This window comes from Schistocerca gregaria, chromosome X, assembly GCF_023897955.1.
Source record: "Schistocerca gregaria isolate iqSchGreg1 chromosome X, iqSchGreg1.2, whole genome shotgun sequence".
Classification (NCBI taxonomy): Eukaryota; Metazoa; Arthropoda; class Insecta; order Orthoptera; family Acrididae; genus Schistocerca; species Schistocerca gregaria.
The window spans coordinates 497,944,703-497,967,392 of NC_064931.1; the positions used below are offsets into that span (position 1 = coordinate 497,944,703).

General features: G+C 37.1%; 1 protein-coding gene across 3 annotated transcripts in view; it reads left to right on the plus strand.

Annotated features, from left to right (window-relative positions):
• The window catches only part of LOC126299108 (gamma-aminobutyric acid type B receptor subunit 1), a 489,230-nt gene that overhangs the window by 96,969 nt on the left and 369,571 nt on the right, over nt 1-22,690 (plus strand). The window contains exons 16-17 of one of the 3 annotated variants that reach the window (XM_049990786.1): nt 4,958-5,135; nt 8,157-10,817. In XM_049990786.1, the coding sequence (XP_049846743.1) occupies nt 4,958-5,135; nt 8,157-8,173 (195 nt within the window). In that variant the 3' untranslated portion in view covers nt 8,174-10,817. Of the gene's footprint in view, nt 1-4,957; nt 6,273-8,156; nt 10,818-22,690 lie in introns of those variants that run through there. The other 2 variants (XM_049990784.1, XM_049990785.1) reach the window with 2 other exon arrangements.

Here is a 22,690-nt window from a genome sequence, read left to right on the forward strand (position 1 = left end):
ATTTAAACAATCTGTGTATTATCCTGTTAAGATAACATTCAACATTGGTTTTGACAATTATGAAACATTTTTCCTTCCTCATAGCAGATACTGACCTTTCCTTCTTGTATGTCACCGATGAATATATATGAACCAGTACTTAAAAAGCAAGTACTGTTGAGTTTTTGACATGTATTGGAACATGCTGACAGACAATAACCAAGAATATATGCAATGCATTTTGGATTTTATGACATGTCGTTAAGGACTGCTTAGTAGTAATCTAATTGAACTGGTGTGAACAGTTACTTATTTTTTATCACTATCACATTGGACAACATAAGTCTGATACATTTATGGTGATTCATTCATAATATTGAAATTTATATATACATAAATGCTATGTTATGAATATATTAATGCTAGAATGCTGTTGGAATTTTGTCCTTGCCAGTTCATAGGGGTTATGTAAATGGTGCATGTTTTTTATACAGTCCTCATAGAACAAAACTAGATTGCATTACTAACAAATTGTTTGTTAGGTGTATTAGTGCATGAGTTTGTTTCGACCTTTGAACTTGGGTCCTTACACTGTGACAAGTAACATGAAAAATCAGTCAATTCAGTGGCTTTAGATAAGTGCTTTATTCCACATATGCTCCTACCTTCTATCCTCCATCAGAAAATGTACTCTATACATCACTTTCTTATCTGTCTGTCTATTCAGTTAAAATTTTGCAAATTGATGTTAAACGAACTTCTTGATGAGTTAGAGACTTGAAATTTTAAAAATAGCTCAAAACTGGATAACAACACAGTAATAACTCACTTTCTTGTTGGTTGTTGGTAGGGACAGGGGTGAAATAAGTTGATAACATCTGACATTTTGTCTAGCGTGCATGACTGGGTAATGTTGTAATGTGTTTCAGGGATATACGTGCAGATAGGCATGGCCGAGCAGAGAGATGGGGCAAAGAGGGGATGGGGGATGAAACAGGAGGAGGAGGAGATGAACAAAGATACGAATGGTTGGTTGGCTAGGGGTAAGTGACTAAACAGCAAGGTCATCAGGCCCTCAGTCAAGTGTTCGTTCATACAGATCATGTCCACTAGGAATATGTTTAGATGCGGAAAGTATGTAGGAGTGGTAAAAGCAAGGCTCTGAAGGAAATGCTGATGCCAGAGCTGAAGAAACTATTTGCAGAGAAGTAAAAGAATATGGATTGAATTTGTTTGTAGGTTAGAGCAGACAAGTGGTCTCTCTTAGGGCTCAGCTATGGTGAGAGAAAACCCCACCAGCATCTGATCCCCACTAGCCTGATTAAGGGCGAAGACAGCTACAGAGTAAACAATTCCTTCTATTCAAGAGCTCCTGAAAATTAAAAGGGAAAGGGTAAAAATTTAATGGAGGTAAGTTGAATGATTAATAATGAAACACAATGAGAGAAATAATTATTACCGCACATGGGTATCCCCCTGAGATCTCCATGCAAAGAGGGCAGGCCCTCCCACAGCTGCCCCATATCTGATCCATCATTGGGAAAGCATTAAAGAGGAGGGCTGCAGCCACAAGCCAACAGAGTGCTACTCCTATAAGGGAAAAAAAGAAAGAAAAAAACAAGGTGTGCAAGAAAAGGAGGCCAACCTTGTGAAACCAATTAGCACAGAGAAAAGGAGCAGTGACAGAGTCAGCAGGCAAAGGAGACAGGGTCCAGGGTTCCGGTTCCCGCTGACCAAGCATGTGGCAGGAGATGCTCCTAACCCTAGCCATCCCACCCCACCCTGAAAACAGTTAAAAATGTTAGATCTGAGAATAAAAACCACTGTCATGGAGAAAACAAACAACCATTTAGGTTGTCCTGATGACCACTAGATGTTGTTTCTGTGGTCCTCAGTCCAGATACTGGTTTGATGCAGCTCTCCATGCGACTCTATCCTGTGCAGGCTTCTTCATCTCCCAGTACCTACTGCAACCTACATCCCTCTGAATCTGCTTGGTGTATTCATCTCTTGGTCTCCCTCTAAGATTTTTACCCTCCACGCTGCTCTCCAATACTAAATTGGTGATCCCTTGATGCCTCAGAACATGTCCTACCAACCGATCCCTTATTCTGGTCAAGTTGTGCCACAAACTTCTCCCCAATACTATTCAATACTTCCTCATTAGTTATATGATCTACCCATCTAATCTTCAGCATTCTTCTGTAGCAGCACATTTCGAAAGCTTCTATTCTCTTCCTGTCCAAACTATTTATCGTCCATGTTTCACTTCCATACATGGCTACACTCCATACAAATACTTTCAGAAATGACTTCCTGACACTTAAATCTATACTCGATGTTAACAAATTTCTCTTCTTCAGAAACGCTTTCCTTGCCATTGCCAGTCTACATTTTATATCCTCTCTACTTCGACCATCGTCAGTTATTTTGTTCCCCAAATAGCAAAAATCCTTTACTACTTTAAGTGTCTCATTTCCTAATCTAATTCCCTCAGCATCACCCGATTTAATTCGACTACATTCTATTATCCTCGTTATGCTTTTGTTGATGTTCATCTTGTATTCTCCTTTCAAGACACTGTCCATTCCGTTCAGCTGCTCTTCCAGGCCCTTTGCTGTCTCTGACGGAATTACAATGTCGTCGGAGAACCTCAAAGTTTTTATTTCTTCTCCACAGATTTTAATTCCTACTCGGACTTTTTCTTTTGTTTCCTTTACTGTTTGCTCAATATACAGATTGAATAACATAGGGGAGAGGCTACAACCCTGCCTCACTCCCTTCCCAACCACTGCTTCCCTTTCATGCCCCTAGACTCTTATAACTGCCATCTGGTTTCTGTACAAATTGTAAATAGCCTTTTGCTCACTGTATTTTACCCCTGCCACCTTCAGAATTTGAAAGAGAGTATTCCAGCCAACATTGTCAAAAGCCTTCTCTAAGTCTGCAAATGCTAGAAATGTAGGTTTGACTTTCCTTAATCTGTTTTCTAAGATAAGTCATAGGGTCAGTATTGCCTCACGTGTTCCAAGATTTTTATGGAATTCAAACTGATCTTCCAGAGGTTGGTTTCTACCAGTTTTTCCATTCGTCTGTAAAGAATTCGCGTTAGTATTTTGCAGCTGTGACTTATTAAACTGATAGTTCGGTAATTTTCTCATCTGTCAACACCTGCTTTCTTTGGGATTAGAATTATTATATTCTTCTTGAAGTCTGAGGGTATTTCGCCTGTCTCATACATCTTACTCACTAGATGATAGAGTTTTGTTAGGCCTGGCTCTCCCAAGGCTGTCAGTAGTTCTAATGGAATGTTGTTTACTTTCTGGTCCTTGTTTTGACTTAGGTCTTTCAGTGCTCTGTCAAACTCTTCACGCAGTATCGGATCTCATATTTCTTCTTTATATACATTCTCTTCGATTTCTGTAATATTGTCCTCAAGAACATCGCCCTTGTATAGACCCTCTATATACTCCTTCCACCTTTCTGCTTTCCCTTCTTTGCTTACAACTGGGTTTCCCTCTGAGCTCTTGATATTCATGCAAGTGGTTCTCTTTTCTCCAAAGGTCTCTTTAATTTTCCTGTAGGCAGTATCTATCTTACCCCCTAGTGATATGTGCCTCTACATCCGTACATTTATCCTCTAGCCATCCCTGCTTAGCCATTTTGCACTTCCTGTCGATCTCATTTTTGAGATGTTTGTATTCCCTTTTGCCTGCTTCATTTACTGCATTTTTATATTTTCTCCTTTCATCAATTAAACTCAATATCTCTTGTGTTACCCAAGGATTTCTATTAACCCTCGTTGTTTTACCTACTTGATCCTCTGCTACCTTCACTATTTTGTCTCTCAAAGCTACCCATTCTTCTTCTACTGTATTTCTTTGCCCCATTCTTGTCAATCGTTCCCTAATGCTCTCCCTGAAGCTCTCTACAACCTCTGGTTCTTTCAGTTTATCCAAATTCCAAACTTCTCAAATTCCTACCTTTTTGCAGTTTCTTCAGTTTTAATCTACAGTTCATAACCAATAGATTGTGGTCAGAGTCCCCATCTGCCTCTGGAAATGTCTTAAAATTTAAAACCTGGTTCCTGAATCTCTGTCTTACCATTATATAATCTATCTGAGACCTTCCAGTATTTCCAGGCTTCAACCTTCTTTTATGATTCTTGAACCAAGTATTAGCTATGATTAAGTTATGCTCTGTGCAAAATTCAACCAGATGGCTTCCTCTTTCCTTCCTTACTCCCATTCCGTATTCATCTACTACGTTTCCTTCTCTTCCTTTTCCTACTATCGAGTTCCAGTCACCGACCTCTAGATATTAAATTCAAATAAAAAGCTGTCTTCATGTTTAAATGTGGTAGCATAAAATTCTGATAGAGTATAAATAATGTAAGACTAAAGGTGACAACTCTGTGAATACTAAGGGTGGTGAGTCATCAACAGTACATGAACAAGACTGAAAATTTTACGAATTTTTGGACATGTCTTATTTTGAGCCAGAGTATACATGCAAACTTGTAAGGGTACATTGTGCCAGCTGAACAAAGTGTGCCAGACATAAATTGTTCAGCAAACACAATGTACCCATAAAGGTGTGTGTGTGTGTGTGTGTGTGTGTGTGTGTGTGTGTGTGTGTGTGTGTGTGTGTTATTTGGGTGGAGGGGGGGGGGGAGGAGGGGGGGGGGGGAGTTTCCCATACCCTTTCTCAGAAAAAGGATATTTCAGAAAGCCAACAAAGTGTTCAGTCTCATTTATGTGCCTGTCAGTGGCTCAACACCTCTACTGGTTGGTGAGGTGTTGCCTTTACTCTTAAATCATATATCTTTAGATTTACTTCATCAATTATAATTGAGATTGTGATGGACAAGGTGATGTTCTTGTAAGCAAAAATGTAAAGCATTTTCCATGATTTGGCCATTGCCGGTCATAATTATATTTTCAATTGATTTCAAATGATACATGTTTCCCCTATACAGAAAGAAGAGAAAATCAGAATGCTGAAACTACGTCTCCAAGAACGAGAAGCAGCTAAAGCAGCAGCTGGAGTCAGTTTGGCACAACAGAGCTCTTCTCACCACCAGCAGCAGCAAAGTCAGCCAGAACATCGTGCACAGCAGCAGCCCCAACAGCAAGTGGATGACGCCCCTCCTACAGGTCTGAAAGCCAGTAGAGATACTCTGATTATCACAGATATTCGTACTAGCGAGCGCGCATCTGTCTCTTCTTTTGGCAAAGGCATTTCGTATACTCGGAGTACAATAGTCAACCCATCTGATTATGAGCTTTCTGACTCGTACTTATAAAATTATTTTTACCCCTTGAAGTGAATTGTTCCTATTTGTAGAATGTGATTTTATAGTTATTTACCCATGTGAATGTCAGTCAGTTATTTATTTTTCTCCTGTTGATAATTTAATGGGTGGCTTTTAATTGTAAAATTTTCTCCCCTGTGTTCATAAATTATTTGTTATTGGAAATTATTACTGCAAAAGTCATTTCTAATGGTGTAATTGCACAATGTGTAGTGTATTATAGCTTCTCTAAGCACTCCAGTAGGTAGTAGTAATTTGTTTAACCAAGGGTTGCACAGATTTCTCTGTATATGTCTAAACATAACTGTACCAAGATAACATTTTACTGATTGTACTTCATGATAACTGTTGCATACACTGCAGTTTACTTGCAGTATAGATAAAATTTTACACATGCGGGTTGCTCTGATGTTATCTGGGTGATAGTTGCTGCATGTATTATGACCTAATTCTGTCATTGGTATTATGTTAGATCGTTGAGTGTGCATTTACTGTCTTATAATAGCTCCATAAAATGCAGCATTAATGGGTTTATTTGTAGTGTGTCATTGCAGTAATAGGTTGAGATCGATTTTTGCTGGTAAGGTATTTTTTGCCTTAGTTCAATTAATTTGCATCACAGACAGCTGTCTGCTTCAGTTTGATGGAAAGATGAGGTAGATAACTACCATGTTAGCCAAGAGAGATGTGCTTATTAACCTATTACTGAAACACGCTTATGAACCTATTACTGAAACAATTAGTGAAATTGGGATGCAGATAAACTAGCAGAGAGAACAAATGGCAATATCTAGTACCGGAACTTTCTAGGTGGTCATTTCACTTATAGAAAGGGGCTGATGAGTGTTGATGTGTAAGTGATAGATCACTACTCTCCAAATATGAGTTTTGAGCAATGAGCAAGCTCATAGATATGATGAAAAATTGCATAACTTTCAAAGTCCCGAAGTCCTCCTCCATACGCGCGCGCGCGCGCGCACACACACACACACACACACACACACACACACACACACACACATATTGTCCAATTGCTGAAGAATTTTTCTTCTTTATGTGCCTGATTGTTGCTCAACACTCTTTTTGTTTGGTGAGTAGTGATTTATTTTCATAAGTAAAGCAGTCATCAATCTGATGATTGTTTTGAACTCCACAATGCTTTACTAGGCATGGTCCTGTTGAAGGAGGGATGCCATTGCCTTCCTTTGATCTTTAAACTGACTCACCCAGTCAGTTATAGGGGGACCAACAGTTTAACATGGATTTCAAACCAGAGTGCAACTCGGCATTTTTCACATCGACAAACGTTTCTAGATGTGGAAGAGGTGATAAATGAAGGATAAAAATCCTAGCATTGACCGAGGATCAAACATGAGGATAAAAATCCTAGCATTGACCGGGAATCAAACGTGAAGCTACTAAGCCACACGTGAAGTGACAGATAAGTGCATAAATCTATTCACACTCTTCATTGACCAGATTTGCAGTAGATGGTGAAATGACTGTGATTTATTAATCTTAAAAACTGTTGCTATCACCATAAACAATGCATTTACAACTCTGTAAGTTTCTTGGGATGTAGTGGTGTGAAACTGCTGATATTTTCCTTTACAGAAACATTTCTTATTGTTTCTATACTTGCTATGAAACCCTTCACTCACCCATTCTTGGAAAATACTAATGTTTTTCTTGTAACTGACTTAATAACAGTACACCATTGCCACCAATACAAACCTCAAACCTGTCATTAAGAGTTAATGTGGAAACAAAAATCTTTGAAACATCACAATCACCCCATTCTAAAAGTCCTTGTTTGTCATACTGGAACACCTAATTAACTTGTTGATATAATTTTATCACAGGCATTATGCTGTTGTGCATAATGAGCATCAACAACTTTCAATGGAAACTGCTGGTTTTCTGTGAAAATCTTGGTAATGGTTGATGTTCAGTTTATATCTACATCACATCCTTTTGTTTGTACTCCACATAATTGTGAATGCGAAAAAGAGAGAGAGAGAGAGAGAGAGAGAGAGAGAGAGAGAGAGAGAGAGAGAGAGAGAGAGAGAGAGAGTGAGAAAGGGGGGGGGGAGGTTTTTTTTCTGTATTAGAAAAAGAGGGAGAGAAATCTGTAGTGCAACAAGGGCAGGAATAATTAATGTTTTTAAAGCTAACCACTATGCAGAAGGTAGAACATTCAGAGTTAATAATTACCAATTAATTTGTCAATTTCTGATTTTACTATACCATATATTATATTGACGGTCTGCAGAAATATTTCTTTTGAAAGATACTGTGAAGATATCTGATAATTGTGTACTTTTTGGCAACCGACACTACTCTGCAGTACTTACATCTCAAAATCTTATTCTTTACAGTAGATTCACTTCCCATTCAGCATGTTTGCAATTACTTTTCAGACATTAATTTGCTTTGTTATGGATGTTGCTTATTTAAATTAATTGTTGCTATATGTGTGTGCATTTATGCAGCTGTTTCTTTTGAAGGAAATGGGCAGTGATAGCATGAAACTAGCCATATGTTGGGCATAGGTGTCACAGTAATTTAGTATGGTGTATATCTTTCACAGTGTTTTTAAAATGTGGAACACTTTGTATTAAATTGTTTTGTGCATAATGTTATTCATCTTACATACATGTGCTACTTTGAGCATGTTTTACTGGCACAGTTTATATCTGAGTAAATAGTGTTCTTGAATGTTTCGAGAAAATTGTGTAATTTTTGTGAATGAATTTTTTGTAATTACCAGATAAAAATTTGCAATTTTTGTATTGTGTGGTAACAAATTAATCCAGGAAGTAAGTGTACAAGAACACAGAACTTCATAGCTATCTCTTTTCAGGAATGAGCTGCGTATAATATGCTAGCTCCGTGACGTCTGTGATTCTCAACATGCTTTTCCAACACCTGGATTGTCATCTTACCAAGGTCTCAAACATTCTGTTAAAAAAGTGATATTTTATTTGTGGTACAGCTGATGAAGGTTTTTTAATTTTTTCCTCTTTCTTGAATGCTGATTTCTCAGCTTCTATGTGCTCATTCAAAATTATGCTCAGATCATAATTGTAATGGTCTGAACTTGAATAGTCTTAAGGAATATGTGTGTGTGATAGTGAATATGAATAGATGCTTGTGATGTGTCAACCTTGTGATGAAAGGCAGTACTAATATATTCCCATATGAGAATGTTGTTTGTAGCTCATACTGAGAAGATTGTGTGTGTTTCCATATTGCTCTGAGGTTTGCAATATTCTGTGCCATACTGCATTTTTTCCCTCAAGAAGTTCTGTGGAAATAAAAAACAATTTTGCGACGTATCTGAAGTATATGGTGTAATATTTATCCATTAAAAAATCAGTGTGCTTGCTAGGGACATATATACAGTTTATTGTGTGTGTGTGTGTGTGTGTGTGTGTGTGTGTGTGTGTGTGTTTTCAAGTGCTAGCTGAAATGTCATAAAATGCCCAGCATGCCTCAATGACATGTCATCATTGAAATAACATATATTTGGTCTTTTAAACCAGTTATCATATTACAGGATATGAGTACATCTGACATCTGGGAAAAGATATATCTTACTTCGACAATGGTGTGTCATTTAGGCATGTCCGACTGTTTATGACGTTTCAGATTGCACTTGAGATTGGGTATAAAGGCGAAATTATTATTGTGTGAAATTGCTGAATAGAAATTTACCGTCAACTAGTGGAAACTTGTTTCAAAAGTTCCCCATGACTGTGGTCCCCCAAGAAGTGAAAATCAGTGGGGAAAAAGCAGTATCAGCACTAGTTGAAACTACTAATTTTTATTGTGTTGTCAGTGAATAGGAAATTAGCAACATTTGTTTATAATTTCTCTGTTAGTGTGCATGCTGTGGTATAAAATTGGGATATTTAGTTATATAAGTATCCTTTAAAGTATTTGAAGTAGTCTCGCAATGTGCTGCTCTGATATGTTGTGGGTAATTTATCATAGTCTGATACTGAAGAACATGTCATAAGCTTAATGTCACTGACTTTTACTAGTGACAGTTAAAATTTGCACATAGTTACAGAGTTCACATTTGAAGGTGGTTTTTTGTTATGACATGAATTATTAATTCTGTAGATGTGTTTAGGAAAGTTTTGGCAGAATGTAAATAATTTAGGAGGAAATCACACACACACACACACACACACACACACACACACACACACACACACACACACACACACAGTCTGCTGGCAATGTTGAAAGACAACAGTGTGTGTGTGTGTGTGTGTGTGTGTGTGTGTGTGTGTGTGTTTGTTTGTTTGTTGTATTTACAATTTATTGTTTTCTTATGTTCAGAACTAGAATATCTGCATATTATTCTCAGCTATTTTGATTCAGTGTAAAATATCACAGCAGCTCATTTTAAACTATCACATATCCTAACAGTCCTTGAAATTGTAAATTAGCTGTTTATTTTTAAAGTTGGAAGAATTATTTAACTGAATTGTGGGAATATCAGTTAAACAATTATTTCCACTTACATTCTGCCTAAAAAGACTTGTTGAATACCTCTACAGGCCCTGTAATTGCTGAGGTTGCTTAAACCATGTTCCCTGTAACAGACAAAATTGAAATTTTAAAGCTCACATTTTTCAGTCACATTGAATTTATGTATTCCTTCCCTCGTAACATCTTACTATGTATCCTAAAGTATGCCACCTTGGAGATGGCCCCAAATTATTCTTGGCCTGCACTCTGGCTTTCTGATCCTTGTGTTTACTTCAGTTGTGTTATAGTGAAGGAACCAATAATTCATATTCAGAACTGGTTGTCATTGGAGTACGGTAAATTAAATTCAAGTTAATTACAATCCTTTTGAAAATTCCATTTCCTAAGTACCGAGTCTATGAATGTATCTTGTCATGCTTTACATTGTAATTGCCAGTATGTTGAGAAGATAAAAAGGCCATGACTTACCTGTATGGATGCATGCTGTAAGAGATCTGTTAAAGACAGATTTGCCCAACATTTTATGTTAGTGTCCATGTAGACTTACTGATAGTGCAGAAAGAATGAACCCATGTTATTTCATATAACAGAATGAACAAATGTTATTTCATATAAGTGCACCCTGCCTGGTCACATTTTGAAATAAATTATTGTTCACTTATTTTTGATCTCCATGATATTTAAACTAAAGAAGAGTTCCTTGTACGTATAACAATTGTACAGTTTCATCAATACTGTGGTACATAAATTGCAGTACTTACTATTTTAGTACCTGCTGGAAAACAGTTTTCTTGTGCAACAGCTGAAATGACCTGTATGTTACAGTTGTGTGGGGGAAGAAAAGAAGTGATTTAAAGCAGGTGGAGAAAATGATTTTTCGAAATATTTACTCATCATAAAAAGTGCAAATAAGAGATGAAACGCCGACAGGTCATTTAGTGAAAACCTTCATATGAAATACTGAGGATTAAGTTATGATTATTCTGTTAAATAAAGTAATTTTTACACACTGTAATAAAAGAATAAGAATGAATTGGGAAATGCCTGCCAACAATGTGGATGATAGTAGCCCAGATCAGAGGAGAAACAAATTGACTGTCCTTACGGCGGAACATGCAACAGCAGAAATAGTTTTTCTGTCAGTCAGTGATTGTCACACACATCACTACAATGCTCATTGACCTATGTATGTCATGGAATTGGCAATGCTTTTTCTTCAGTGAAGTATCTGAGGTTGGGTTGTTCATTGTTGGTGATTAGCAGAAGGCGAGAGTGCTGCACGCTGAGTGCGTTCGCCCCATAGCTGACTGTAGCTGAAGATTGCAGATTAGCTCCCATAGCTCCACAAATTAAATTTGCTTCTACTGTAAGGATACTTCTTACAATTGTATGTGGAATAGATAAATAAATTAAATGAATGGAATGTAACACTTTTCTCATTTTTATTTACAGTACTTAAAAATTCTTTTGCCTTTCCTATTGTTACCATTACTACTGGGTACTGTTCTGATAAAACACATCTAAATGGATGAGAGGAAAATGCTGTCCTGCTATTCAAAATGTCAAATAAATTGTTCATATGTTTTGTGTTTTAAGCTGTATCAATCTGCTTTGCCTTAGTTGCTCTACGTGTCCTGACAGCTGCAGCAACAGTATGGCTGAGTACTTGATCTGCCATTTTCAGTAATTTTCCGAAATGAATCAGGTTGTAAATGACTGTCAGTGAATTTTAACATTATCCATTTTTTTGTCAATATTTTATGTCAGCCTGACATCTTCAAATGAAACAAGAGCATTGTTGAAAGTGAAGTTGCCACTGAGCAGATTGTTTTGTATGCTTTTGAATAAACATGGAACATCCTAAATAGCAAACACTCACTGTCTATTCACACTGAAATACAGTTTTTCTGGTATAACCTGTAAATGCCTGGGCATGCTTCAGCTGAAAGCTCCCTGATCATAAATGACCAGTTTTCAATCCACGTTTGCATTTTGCTATAAGATAATTTCCTCCTGTTGGAGTCCCAATAAATCTGCATGTTTTACTCCTGAATTAGATTAAAAGTATGAAACAGGCAGTTTCTAGATACTGTAGTTATCTCTAATCGTAAAAAGAAGTGCATAATTTGTGTAAGGGGTTTCCTTCCCATATCACCCAAATCCACCAGACCACCTATTAAATCTGGATCGTTTGTGTATTCCAAATGCCACATTATTGACATCTTGTCAAAAGACATTACACATGCTCTTTCTAAACAGATTTTTGCCTCAGATTTCTTGCTAAGTTGATTAAAAAGGCTTTTGTTAAATCCTGGTAGAAATTTTGTGGCACCATTCCATTGTCTAATTGTAGACTGCCCAGGTAAAATGATGCCCAGTTTTTGAAAAAAAATTGTACGTTGAAGATTTGTAAAATAACATTAGAGAGATTTTTTTTTCAGCCAAGCTCTTGCGTTGCGTGACAACCCCCAGTGCCCTGGAATAATGAGAAACTGCTAAACAAGTGGATTAATATTATATGAGCTTCTAAAGTGCACTAATCATCCCTTTAATTTTTGACAAGTAGGAAGATTTGTTTTTTAAAGATCCGTTCATATTATTAATTTTTTGTTTCACTATTTGCTCTTTTGGAGGAGTATCATCGTCACCATCATCATCATCATGATCACACCATAAAGAGTTTTCTTTTAATTGTCTTGCAGGCATTTCTGTGATTTCTGAAAATGCTTCACACTTTTGTGGTGTTCTGTTGGTTTCTGCCATAAGGTGACTAACTGCACTGTGTGTTTTTCATGGTGTACTCACTTACAGTTCAGGTGATGGTGGTCTTGTCCGTGGATCCCTCACATATTGCTGAAGAATCAGTATCAGATGTAAATTTTAGAATAGAGGAACTGCTGTTTGTGTAAGCTGTTGTTACCTGGTGTTCATGAATGATTTGTCTTAAAAATGAGCATCACACAGGAGTCTGTTGTGCTACTTCTCTGGATCCATACCCAGCAATCTGGCATTGCTTGTAACAATAACTGTCTCTGACAAAAATGCAAAATATATATTTAGAGTCCATTAATAACTCTAGTAGCTCATATAGTGTTAGATTCATTAAAAGAAATCTTTCATCAAGTATTTGCAAACAGAGTTCTTTATTTTCAAGCTTTGCTGGACTAATTTAAATACTTTGATTTTCAGAGCCATGCGCGATTTAGTGCACATTCAAGAGACAGTTCTATATTACATTTCAGTCCCTACATTCTTGAAGTGTTGTGTTTACTGCGAGGATATTTTAAGCATGGATAACACTAATCAAATGAACATTGATGCAGATTGCATTCTCTCATGTGCAAACGGTAGGCGTGTGTGAGCAAACAACATGTTTACTTCAGAGTTCACTTGCTATCCACCATGCCTGTGACTTTTTGAAAGCATTCAAAAACCCGTGATTTCTAATCTCTTATTCTATGTGACATTATTTGTGTCATAATCTGTCTTTAATGTTGTCTTCCTTTCTTGCTTAGCTTTTTCACACCAAGAAACAATTTATTACCGAATTTATAATCTCAGTGTTTGCAAGTGTTTATCTGATGAAATTCTTGTGCTGTTATGTTTCCTTCCATTGACTACCACGTAAATGCTCTTGAAATGCACAGTGAGTAATGGAAAGGAATGGCAGAGAACACTAATTAATTGCACACTGAAGCCTGGTTTCAGAGAACGAGAATACTCTCTGGTCTAAACGATTGACAAGCATGAGAAAAAATTTGGTCACATTTGGTATGCATTCGCTGATGTTTGCTCTTGTTCAGTTAGTTGTCGGTCTTATAGTGAAGCATCAAAGAAGGCTTGCATTCTCTCCACTTTTTCACTAGCATCACAGACAGTATTCTTCTGCTGATTTGTGTGTAAACTACTTTATGGTTATCATCAGTTATTAATGTTTTGCATTTAAATTTCCTCCACAAGTATAATGAGGAACCAGCAAAAGGTATCAATCAACATATGTGCAAGGTTTTGGGATAATGCTAAAGAAAGTTGGAGCACAAATCAGGTTCACATGAACTGCCCAATGCCTTTCATGATTATGTAAAAATTCACACACTTACATACTTACTTTCCTACTCCATTTTGCTTGCTTTGTCAAAAACAGCAGGCAAAATAATTCTATCTCAATATTGAAGTTGTACATAATCTGTTACCACTGTTTGCGGTCAGGCAAAGTTGCCCAAATTTCGCAGAATGAAGTGTCATCTAGTTGTTGTTGCCACCAGTAATGGTGTGATGCTGTCGTTGCCTGGTGGCTGTTCACTGACGAGGACTGCCTGTCAGAGCGAGTGCTTGGTCAATCTGTTTCTTGGTGATCTGGGGTGGTAGTAGTATGGATGATACTCCATTTTGAAGTGTGACTGCTTTCCAGGTAAAATTTGAAAGAACCACTTCATTCCTATAAATTCTTTTGCATTTTCTATGGAGGGGTTTTGGTTCAGAAGATTCCTTTGCAGACAGGTTCTAACAGAGTATAAAGGCACTAAATTTAGGTTAAAGACTGTAAATGTAGTCATTCTTACTTTTTTTATTTGTCAAGAAAATAAGAATTTGCACAAGGCTTTAAACTATAGAATGAAACTACTACTGTGTTTGTTTGGTTTTCATTTATCTTTTTCTACAATGTAATAAGTGTGCAACTTGCAAACAGTTTATGACAGTATGTCACACTTGTTTGCTAGTCATAAAGTGTCATGCATTAATAGAATGTAGAATTTTCTAGATTTAACAGTTGAGATTGCATGTAGTGTCAGAGATTTGTCCAGATATCTTGATATCTCTGTATATGTTGTGTAGTTGAAATTAGTGTAGAGTAACATTGTATATATTATTCATCTGCATAGAGTAATGCTGTTCAACTTCTTTACTGTCACTGAAATACTAATTTATTTTCTCCATCAGTGATCAGTTTTCTTTTTGCAGTATCTGTTGAAAATAAAAGTATTTCAGCTCTCTCTCTCTCTCTCTCTCTCTCTCTCTCTCTCTCTCTCTCTCTCTCTCTCTCTCTCTCTGTGTGTGTGTGTGTGTGTGTGTGTGTGTGTGTGTGTGTGTGTGTGTGTGTGTGTGTGTGTGTGTGTGGGTGGGTGTGGAGGGGGGGGGGGGGGGGGAGGGAGAGAGAGAGAGAGAGAGAGAGAGAGAGAGAGAGAGAGAGAGAGAGAGAGAGAGAGTGGGAAAAGGGAGGGGGGAGGTGCATATGAGTAAAAGGTGAAATTGGCTCTGTAAATTGTGAATATGTGGCATTTTCTATTTTCAAAATAAAAATGCTATTCCAGAGCACACCAAAGCTTTCTGGGTTATTTTAGGGATGCAATTCCCATTTTAAACATTCTGCTTTGAAGTTACTTGGGATTAGAGTTGTGATGGTATTAAGAGTTCTGCAAAAGATGAGCAACAGTCATTATAAAAATTATAACATTAAATGTGCTGAATAGAATCTGTATATCTTGTGTATTAGAACTTTGCTCCGATCTATTGAAATAAAAGCCATGTTTAACTTCTATAAATTAAATGGAAATATGAAACGCATATGATTTGATGAACTTTTACAGCTATTTGATCATATGACAAGGTATTTCAGTACATTGTTTGTGGCAGAGGATAAGAAGTCTATAGGGGTCTGATTGCTTGGTATGTGGAAATTGATTGCTTGGTATGTGATTGCTTGGTATGTCGAAATTGATTGCTTGGTATGTGGAAATTTAGCAGAATATATCTATCATGTGAACACATGGCTTGTGGAAATCAAGTAATGAAAAAAAAGGAATACTCCATTTTAAGAGATGGAATGTTGTATCGTATGAAATAAATGGTGGCTTGAAGAGGCTATTATCAGTAAGTACTAGTGTGTACATACAGTCAAACCACTGTTTGTACACTCTACTTTGGAGTGGAACTTCCAAAAGTAGGAAGAGCCCTCTGCAAAACTTGATTTGTATTTGAAGTAACTTCACGTATGTTCTAATGAATCACATTAGAATGTACATAGAGGCATATGAAAATGCGTATATCACTGCGGTGTGTTGTAATATGCATTAAATTTGTCATTTAAATAATTTGTTTCTGTAAGAATACTGGATCATCACCTTTATGTGTAGCCCAAGTGACCTATCATTGTATGAAGTTGGCAAGAGAGACCTACCATCTCTGGCCTAGCAGAATGTTCTAGTTCACTTGCATTGAGGATGGTGAACTCCACAGTGACATGCAATAAATGTTTTTAATGAGGAAATGCAGATGATGTTTTTCATTTTTAAATATATGCAATTTCGAGACAAATTTTATTTGCTTTTCTTACTAAGTTTCCACAAAGTTTGCTAGTTTGAAGCAGTTTCTCTGTGAAGGTATATATGTAAGCAAATGCGTGCATTTATGCTAGCATGTTCATTTGTGCTTATAGAATGGCTGCACAGTATGTACACATGTACTTAGAATTTGTAGATGTGATAGAGGGTATATTTCTGTCGGAGTAACCTGTTGTCTATATTTCTGTGTGTATTTGTAGTAAACCTGTAAGAGACTGGAGTTCAAGAAAATATTTGGAAGTGTATTACTCAAGCAAACAAACACCTTTTAAGTTTCTGACTGAGTAACAGCTGCTTAAGCTCATCTTCTAATTCATAATTTATTCCACTGAAAATATTTAAAACAAAAGTATAAAGATTTTTTTGTAGAATTCTCTGAAAACAGAATAAAGCAGGTTATATTGTTTCAATTAGTAATAGTTTTCATGTGCTAGAGCTTACTGATGACAGTGATCTTCATTCAAGGTTTATTATGCAGAAAATGTGCTGTTAATTTAGATTTTAGTCATGGATTTCAGAATTGGCATCACAGAGAAGTTACATGTTCACCAAACAGTTCGCAAGTCACATCTCTATGTTGATGTTACAAAGGGAAAGATAATATGTTATGTGTAACATTAAAATGCCGTATCTGATAAATGCACTTCCATTTATGTATAAGAGCTCTTGTCATAAAGCACCTGTAAGTGAAGACATAATGTGTGGAATCTCAGATGGAAGATTTTTCCTTCTTTGTGTTGTTTGAGGTAAACAAAGTTGTGAAAAAAGTTGTTGTTGTTGTTTTATATGTTTATTTGTAAAATTATAATGTGTAGTATATGTGAGGTATGTATGTATGTATGTATTGTACTGCCATTATGGCTCTACTTCCATGCTGAATGTAAATAAATGTTTTGATTGTAAAAATTCAGTTTCAATGTCTGGTATTCTATGTATCTAAAGTACAAGTCCTCTCCCCTTGTTAAAGTTCCCTAAAAACCAAAACTAAACCTGGGAAATATAACACTTTTAAAAGTCAATATCCAGAACCTATTGTTACACATTTGCAGTTTTATACAGTTTGGCAATAACTGAGTTACTTGACATCAACAATACTATCAGCAAATGTTGTTAGTTCTTGTAGCATCATTTAAACCAGGTCTTACTGATTTTTGCACTGAGTGTTTGAAACAGAAGAAGAGCAGGAGGGACTGATCTTTTTTTCTTCTACTAGGTAGACACATCTAAGTGGAACGATTGGGTAAGGACATTCGGTATTTGGTGGAGAGAAACAACACATGAAAAATGCCCAGTTTGAAAATGTGAGGTTCAACACCCTTAAAGTTGATAAATATACTGCTTTGTTTCTGGAAATCAGTATAATATAAAAGTAAGGTGACCAAATCTGATATATTGATATGCCTTTCTTTTCAAAAGGGCACACAGTTGAAAATTTTTTATTAGTCAGGCAGTAAATGCATTCAGCTTCTTTGACTATCAGATTTTGAAATTAGATTATAACAACAATTTTTGTCCAGAGAGACAATACGTTGAGTAACACGCCACTAAATGAGTGTAAAACCCTGATGATTTCATAACCAATATTAGGTTTTATGTAATAGCGACAACAACGAATATTCTAAAAGTCTGTGAATAAAAGGAGGAAAAGGAATTTCATAAGCATACTTAGACATATGTGGATAAACATTTCTGGAAAACCCTAAGTGTGGGGGGAGTAAGAGAAGGGAGGAGGGCTAAAGTCATGTACAGGACATGAATATGTAGACTAAGATGGTGTCTCATTATGCGATAAGTACTCTCTGTGTGTGATAAGCATTGGTGACTGCCTTGTCAAAACTTCATCAGTAATAAAGATTTCAGGTATTCAAACTGAGCTATACATGTTCAAAGTAATTAATGAAGCCTTTTCTCAACCCTACTGTATATATGCATCTGATTTATTATTCTGGTATGTCTTTTAATGTTTGTTTGTACTCTTGTCCTTACTTCTGTGCAAGAAGTGAAAGATACAGGTTTTGTAACAGTGAATAACTTCCCTATAGAGAAAAAATGAAAGGGAAGCAAGATACAAAGATTTCTTGTTTTTCTTTGGCACTGACAGAAGTAGAAAGATTAATGTTCAGTTCTTTGGTAACACCAGTTGCTTTTCAGTCTTCCTGCATGCTTTTAAATACTGCAGTATTTTGCTTACTAGTATTTGTAATAATTGTTAATAATTTTGGTCATTCTGCTGATATCTGATTATGTAGTATAATGTTTGCAATTTGTTATGTGCACTTTTTTCCCTTTTGTGCTTATAAATGCCTTTGTACTGTACTTATTTTTGGGTTAAGTTCAGTTTCTCTTATTCAGTTCGTGAACTGTAAAACACTTCCCTCCTCTGTTTCAATTAAAGTAAAGGAAAGTTTGTGAATGGCATGTAAGAGTTACATGTTTGCAAAAGAGATGGACCTGCAGAGTAGCTGACTAATAAAATTTCATTTGTAAGAGTGTGATAAAGAATTTGAGCAATACTTGATCACTTGTTATACTACAGATGTAAAGAGATGAGTCTGAAAAGAAATCTGATGTTTATTATATACAGATATTTCCTTTACTTGAGTCAATTACAATGTTCAGAAATTTTAAATAAATTCATTGAGAGAAATTTTTAAAGAAATTTGTATCTGTGGCTTCACATTGTACTTCCTTTTCAAATTTTGTGCCCCGCACCCTTCAGCTCGCATTTGGCCTATATGAGTATTTATGAAATCACATCACACCTTCTTTCCTAAAGCTGGACAGTGTGTAGTCTACAGCCATATGCTTTTTGCAATTGCATATTAGCTTTGTTTATTTTCTAAAAGACTGCTACAGCCACAATTTTCCAATTTGCAGTTTACTGGAAGTGGTACACAGACACTTGGCACTTGCTCCTGTCATTATACACCACTGTTTGTAAAAGTCAACAACAGTTTGGAAGAAGCATGCAAATGTAATATATGTACAGCACTTTCAAAGTGTTGCATGACATAACCAGTAGGGTTCTAGCGGGGTGTCGAACAACACATGTCATCATTTTCTGTCAGTTAATTTTACAACAGAGGTTATACTGTATCCTTAAATGATATGGCATTTGGAGGGAGCAAAGCATGTCATAAAATTCGTTTGTCATATTGTGAAATTGCAGAATTGATTTTTATGTGTGGGCGTGGGTTGGGAGGGTGTGGTTGGAGGATGGGACAGGGCGAGGTTTGAACAGATTTGGACAAATTGTAAATACCACATTGGGTCAGGATCTTGGATGAAAGGGAAGCAAGATACAAAGATTTCTTGTTTTTCTTTAGCACTGACAGAAGTAGAAAGATTAATGTTCAGTTCTTTGGTGCTCTTTCACACTCCGTTGACAAGTTGTAGATCTTCACCTAAGTGTATGAAGAAATGAACTATAGAGTCTTCATTGCAGACAACTTTACACCATCAGGAAACAAATTGTCTTCACTGATGAGTCGCACTTCAGCTTTGTCTACACTGAATGTAGAGATTACAAGAAATGCTATACAAATGACAGCTATCCCCAAAACTGCATTATCCAGCATGATGGGAACCATTGGTAGTTACTGACAATCCTTTCTGCATAAAATTATTTTTACTTTTAGCAGTGACGTTACAGATATTGCAGAGCTTAAAATAGAATCCAACTTTCAAAATTTTTCTTATAGATATATTCCAACAGGGCAGTGATTTTCAACATGTAAGGAGTATTAAACACTACTTCTGTACAAGAAAGATATCACTCCGCCACTCTCCTCCCAGTCACCTAATCCACACTGAAGTGCCAAAGAAACTGGTATAGCCATGCGCATTCATGCACAGAGATATATAAACAGGCAGAATACCGCACTGTGGTCGGCAATGCCTACATAAGACAACAAATGTCTGGCACAGTTGTTAGATTGGTTACCACTGCTACAAAGGCAGGTTATCCAGATTTAAGTGAGTTTTAGCGTGGACACAGCATCTCCAGGGCAGCAATAACATGTGCACTTTCACATACAACCAATACATGGGTGTACCATGAAAGCAGGAATCGGGTAAAATATCAAATTACTGTGGCCAGAAAAAGATCCTGCAAGAACAGGACCAATGATGACTGAAAAGAATCGTTCAGTGTGACAGAAGTGGAAACCTTCTGCAAATTGCTGCAGATTTCAATGCTAGGCCAACAACAAGTGTCAGCGAATGAACCATTCAATGAAACATCATCGATATGGGCTGTAGGAGCTGAAGGCCCACTCATGTACCCTTGATGACTGCACTACACAGAACTTTAAGCCTCGTCGGACAAGTCTCGTTTCAAATTATATTGAGCAATTGGATGTGGATGGGTACGGGTATGGAGACAACCTCATGAATCCATGGAGCTTGCATGTCACCAGGGGACTGTTCAAGCTAGTGGAGGCTCTATAATGGTGTGAAGAATGTGCAGTTGGAGTGACATGGGACCCCTGGTACATCTAGATATGACTCTGACAGGTGACACATACGTAAGTGTCCTGTCTGATCACCTTCATCCATTCATGCCCATTGTGCATTCCGATGGACTTGGGCAATTCCAGCAGGACAATGATACACCCCACACATCCAGAATTTCTACTGAGTGGCTCCAGCTTCTGAGTTTAAACACTTCTGCTGGTCACCATACTCCCCAGGCATGAACATTATTGAGCATATCTGGGGTGCCTTACAATGTTTTGCTCAGAAGAGATCACCACCCCCTCGTACTCTTACGGATTTATGGACAGCCCTGCAGGGTTCACGGTGTCAGTTCCCTCCAGCACTACTGCAGACACTAGTAGAATCCATGCCACGCCATGTTGTGGCACTTCTGCGTGCTTGCGGGGGCCCTATTCGATGTTAGGAAGGTGTACCAGTTTCTTTGGCTCTTCAGTGTATTTTCATTGAATGTGAATGTGTGTGGAGTCATGTTGATTGATTGGATTGGCAATTCACTTGTCACCCTCATTGAAAAGATGCTATAGATTGATTCTGGGCTGGGATAGAAGGTATCTGGAATTTCACTTTTCATGGAATATTAAAGCTATTAGGCTGGTGCATAAGTTCATAGGATTTTTGTTTTCATGTTGGTATTCCGGTTGCTATGAGTGTATTTATTGATTGTCATTTTTTATTTGTAGTTCACTGTTGCTATTTGAGTTTACATACTGTCATTTTGTCATTTGGAGAGTGTGAGTGGAGCTGTGGGAGCTAGAAAATGGAGTGCCAAGCAGAGAAATTGGAACATTTCTGATATATTCTTCTGTTTAAATTGAGTAGAAGAGGACAGGAGCGGAGGCAGCCGAAAACATTTGCACCATGTATGGGACAATGCCATTGGACAGAGCATGGTAAGAGAATGGTTTTCTCATTTTGTGGAGGTTTGTTCTGACATTAGTGACCTTCCATGTTCAGGAAGACCTTTAGGCTTTGAAGAAGATAATTTAAACGCATTAATCTACAATGATCCACTTCAGTGTACTCGAGAACTGACAGATGTGATGAGCTGTGATCATTCCACATGCATGTGACATTTGCGTACAATGGAGAATGTTCAAAAATTGGGAGTATGGTACCACATGCTCTAAGCCAAAATCACACTAATCAGTAGGTGGTCATATGTGCATCTCTGCTTGCTTATCATGAGGCTTAGTTTCCATCCTGTATAGTTACTGGTGATGAGCAGTGGTGTCTTTATGCTAACATAAGGAAAAGAAAGCAATGGTTGAGCCCAAACAAAGCAGTAACTCCCATATGAAAACCTGTGTGCATCCACAAAATATAATGCTACACATCTAGGAAACAGTGATGGTGTGGTGTGCTACAAATTAAGGTGTAACCATCACTGCTGACGTTTATTGTCAACAACAGATACAATCCAAGAACAGTGGCCAGGAAGACTGCATGAAGTGATGTTACTCCACAATAATGCCCACGCGCATTCTGCTGGATTGGAAAAAAATACTTTACAGGTGTTGGTTTGGGAAGCCGTTCCACATCCACCTTATTCACCTAATCTTGTACCCACAGAGTTTCACCTTTTGTGCTCTCTATCGAATAACCTCCAAGCAACATCCTTTCCAGATGAAAATGTGCTCCTAACATGGCTCAACCAGTTCTTTGCCTCAAAATTTCTACAGCTGTGGAATCAAAAAGTTACCCCAGTGTTGGCAGACTGTTGTAATTAGTGAAGGAGGATATATTGTTAATGACTAAAGTCTGTGTTGTATGTATCTGTAGTATTTATTATCTTATGGAAAAACACTAAGAACTTATGCACCAACCCAATGTTTTTAATTCAGTGCAACAACTGATGTGTTGTTTACTTTATGTGCATATGTAAGCTTTTTCTGTGTTTAGGTCATCATGGACTGTTTGTATATTTCATTAATTTTTTCAGTGTTGTAATTTTGACAAAAAAACCTAGAGTTCATTTATCATTGTGGTTCTCATCCACTATAGGGCCCTTCTCTCCATTTCTGACTTCGCATTTTAAAATCATCATTTAGGTATTCTT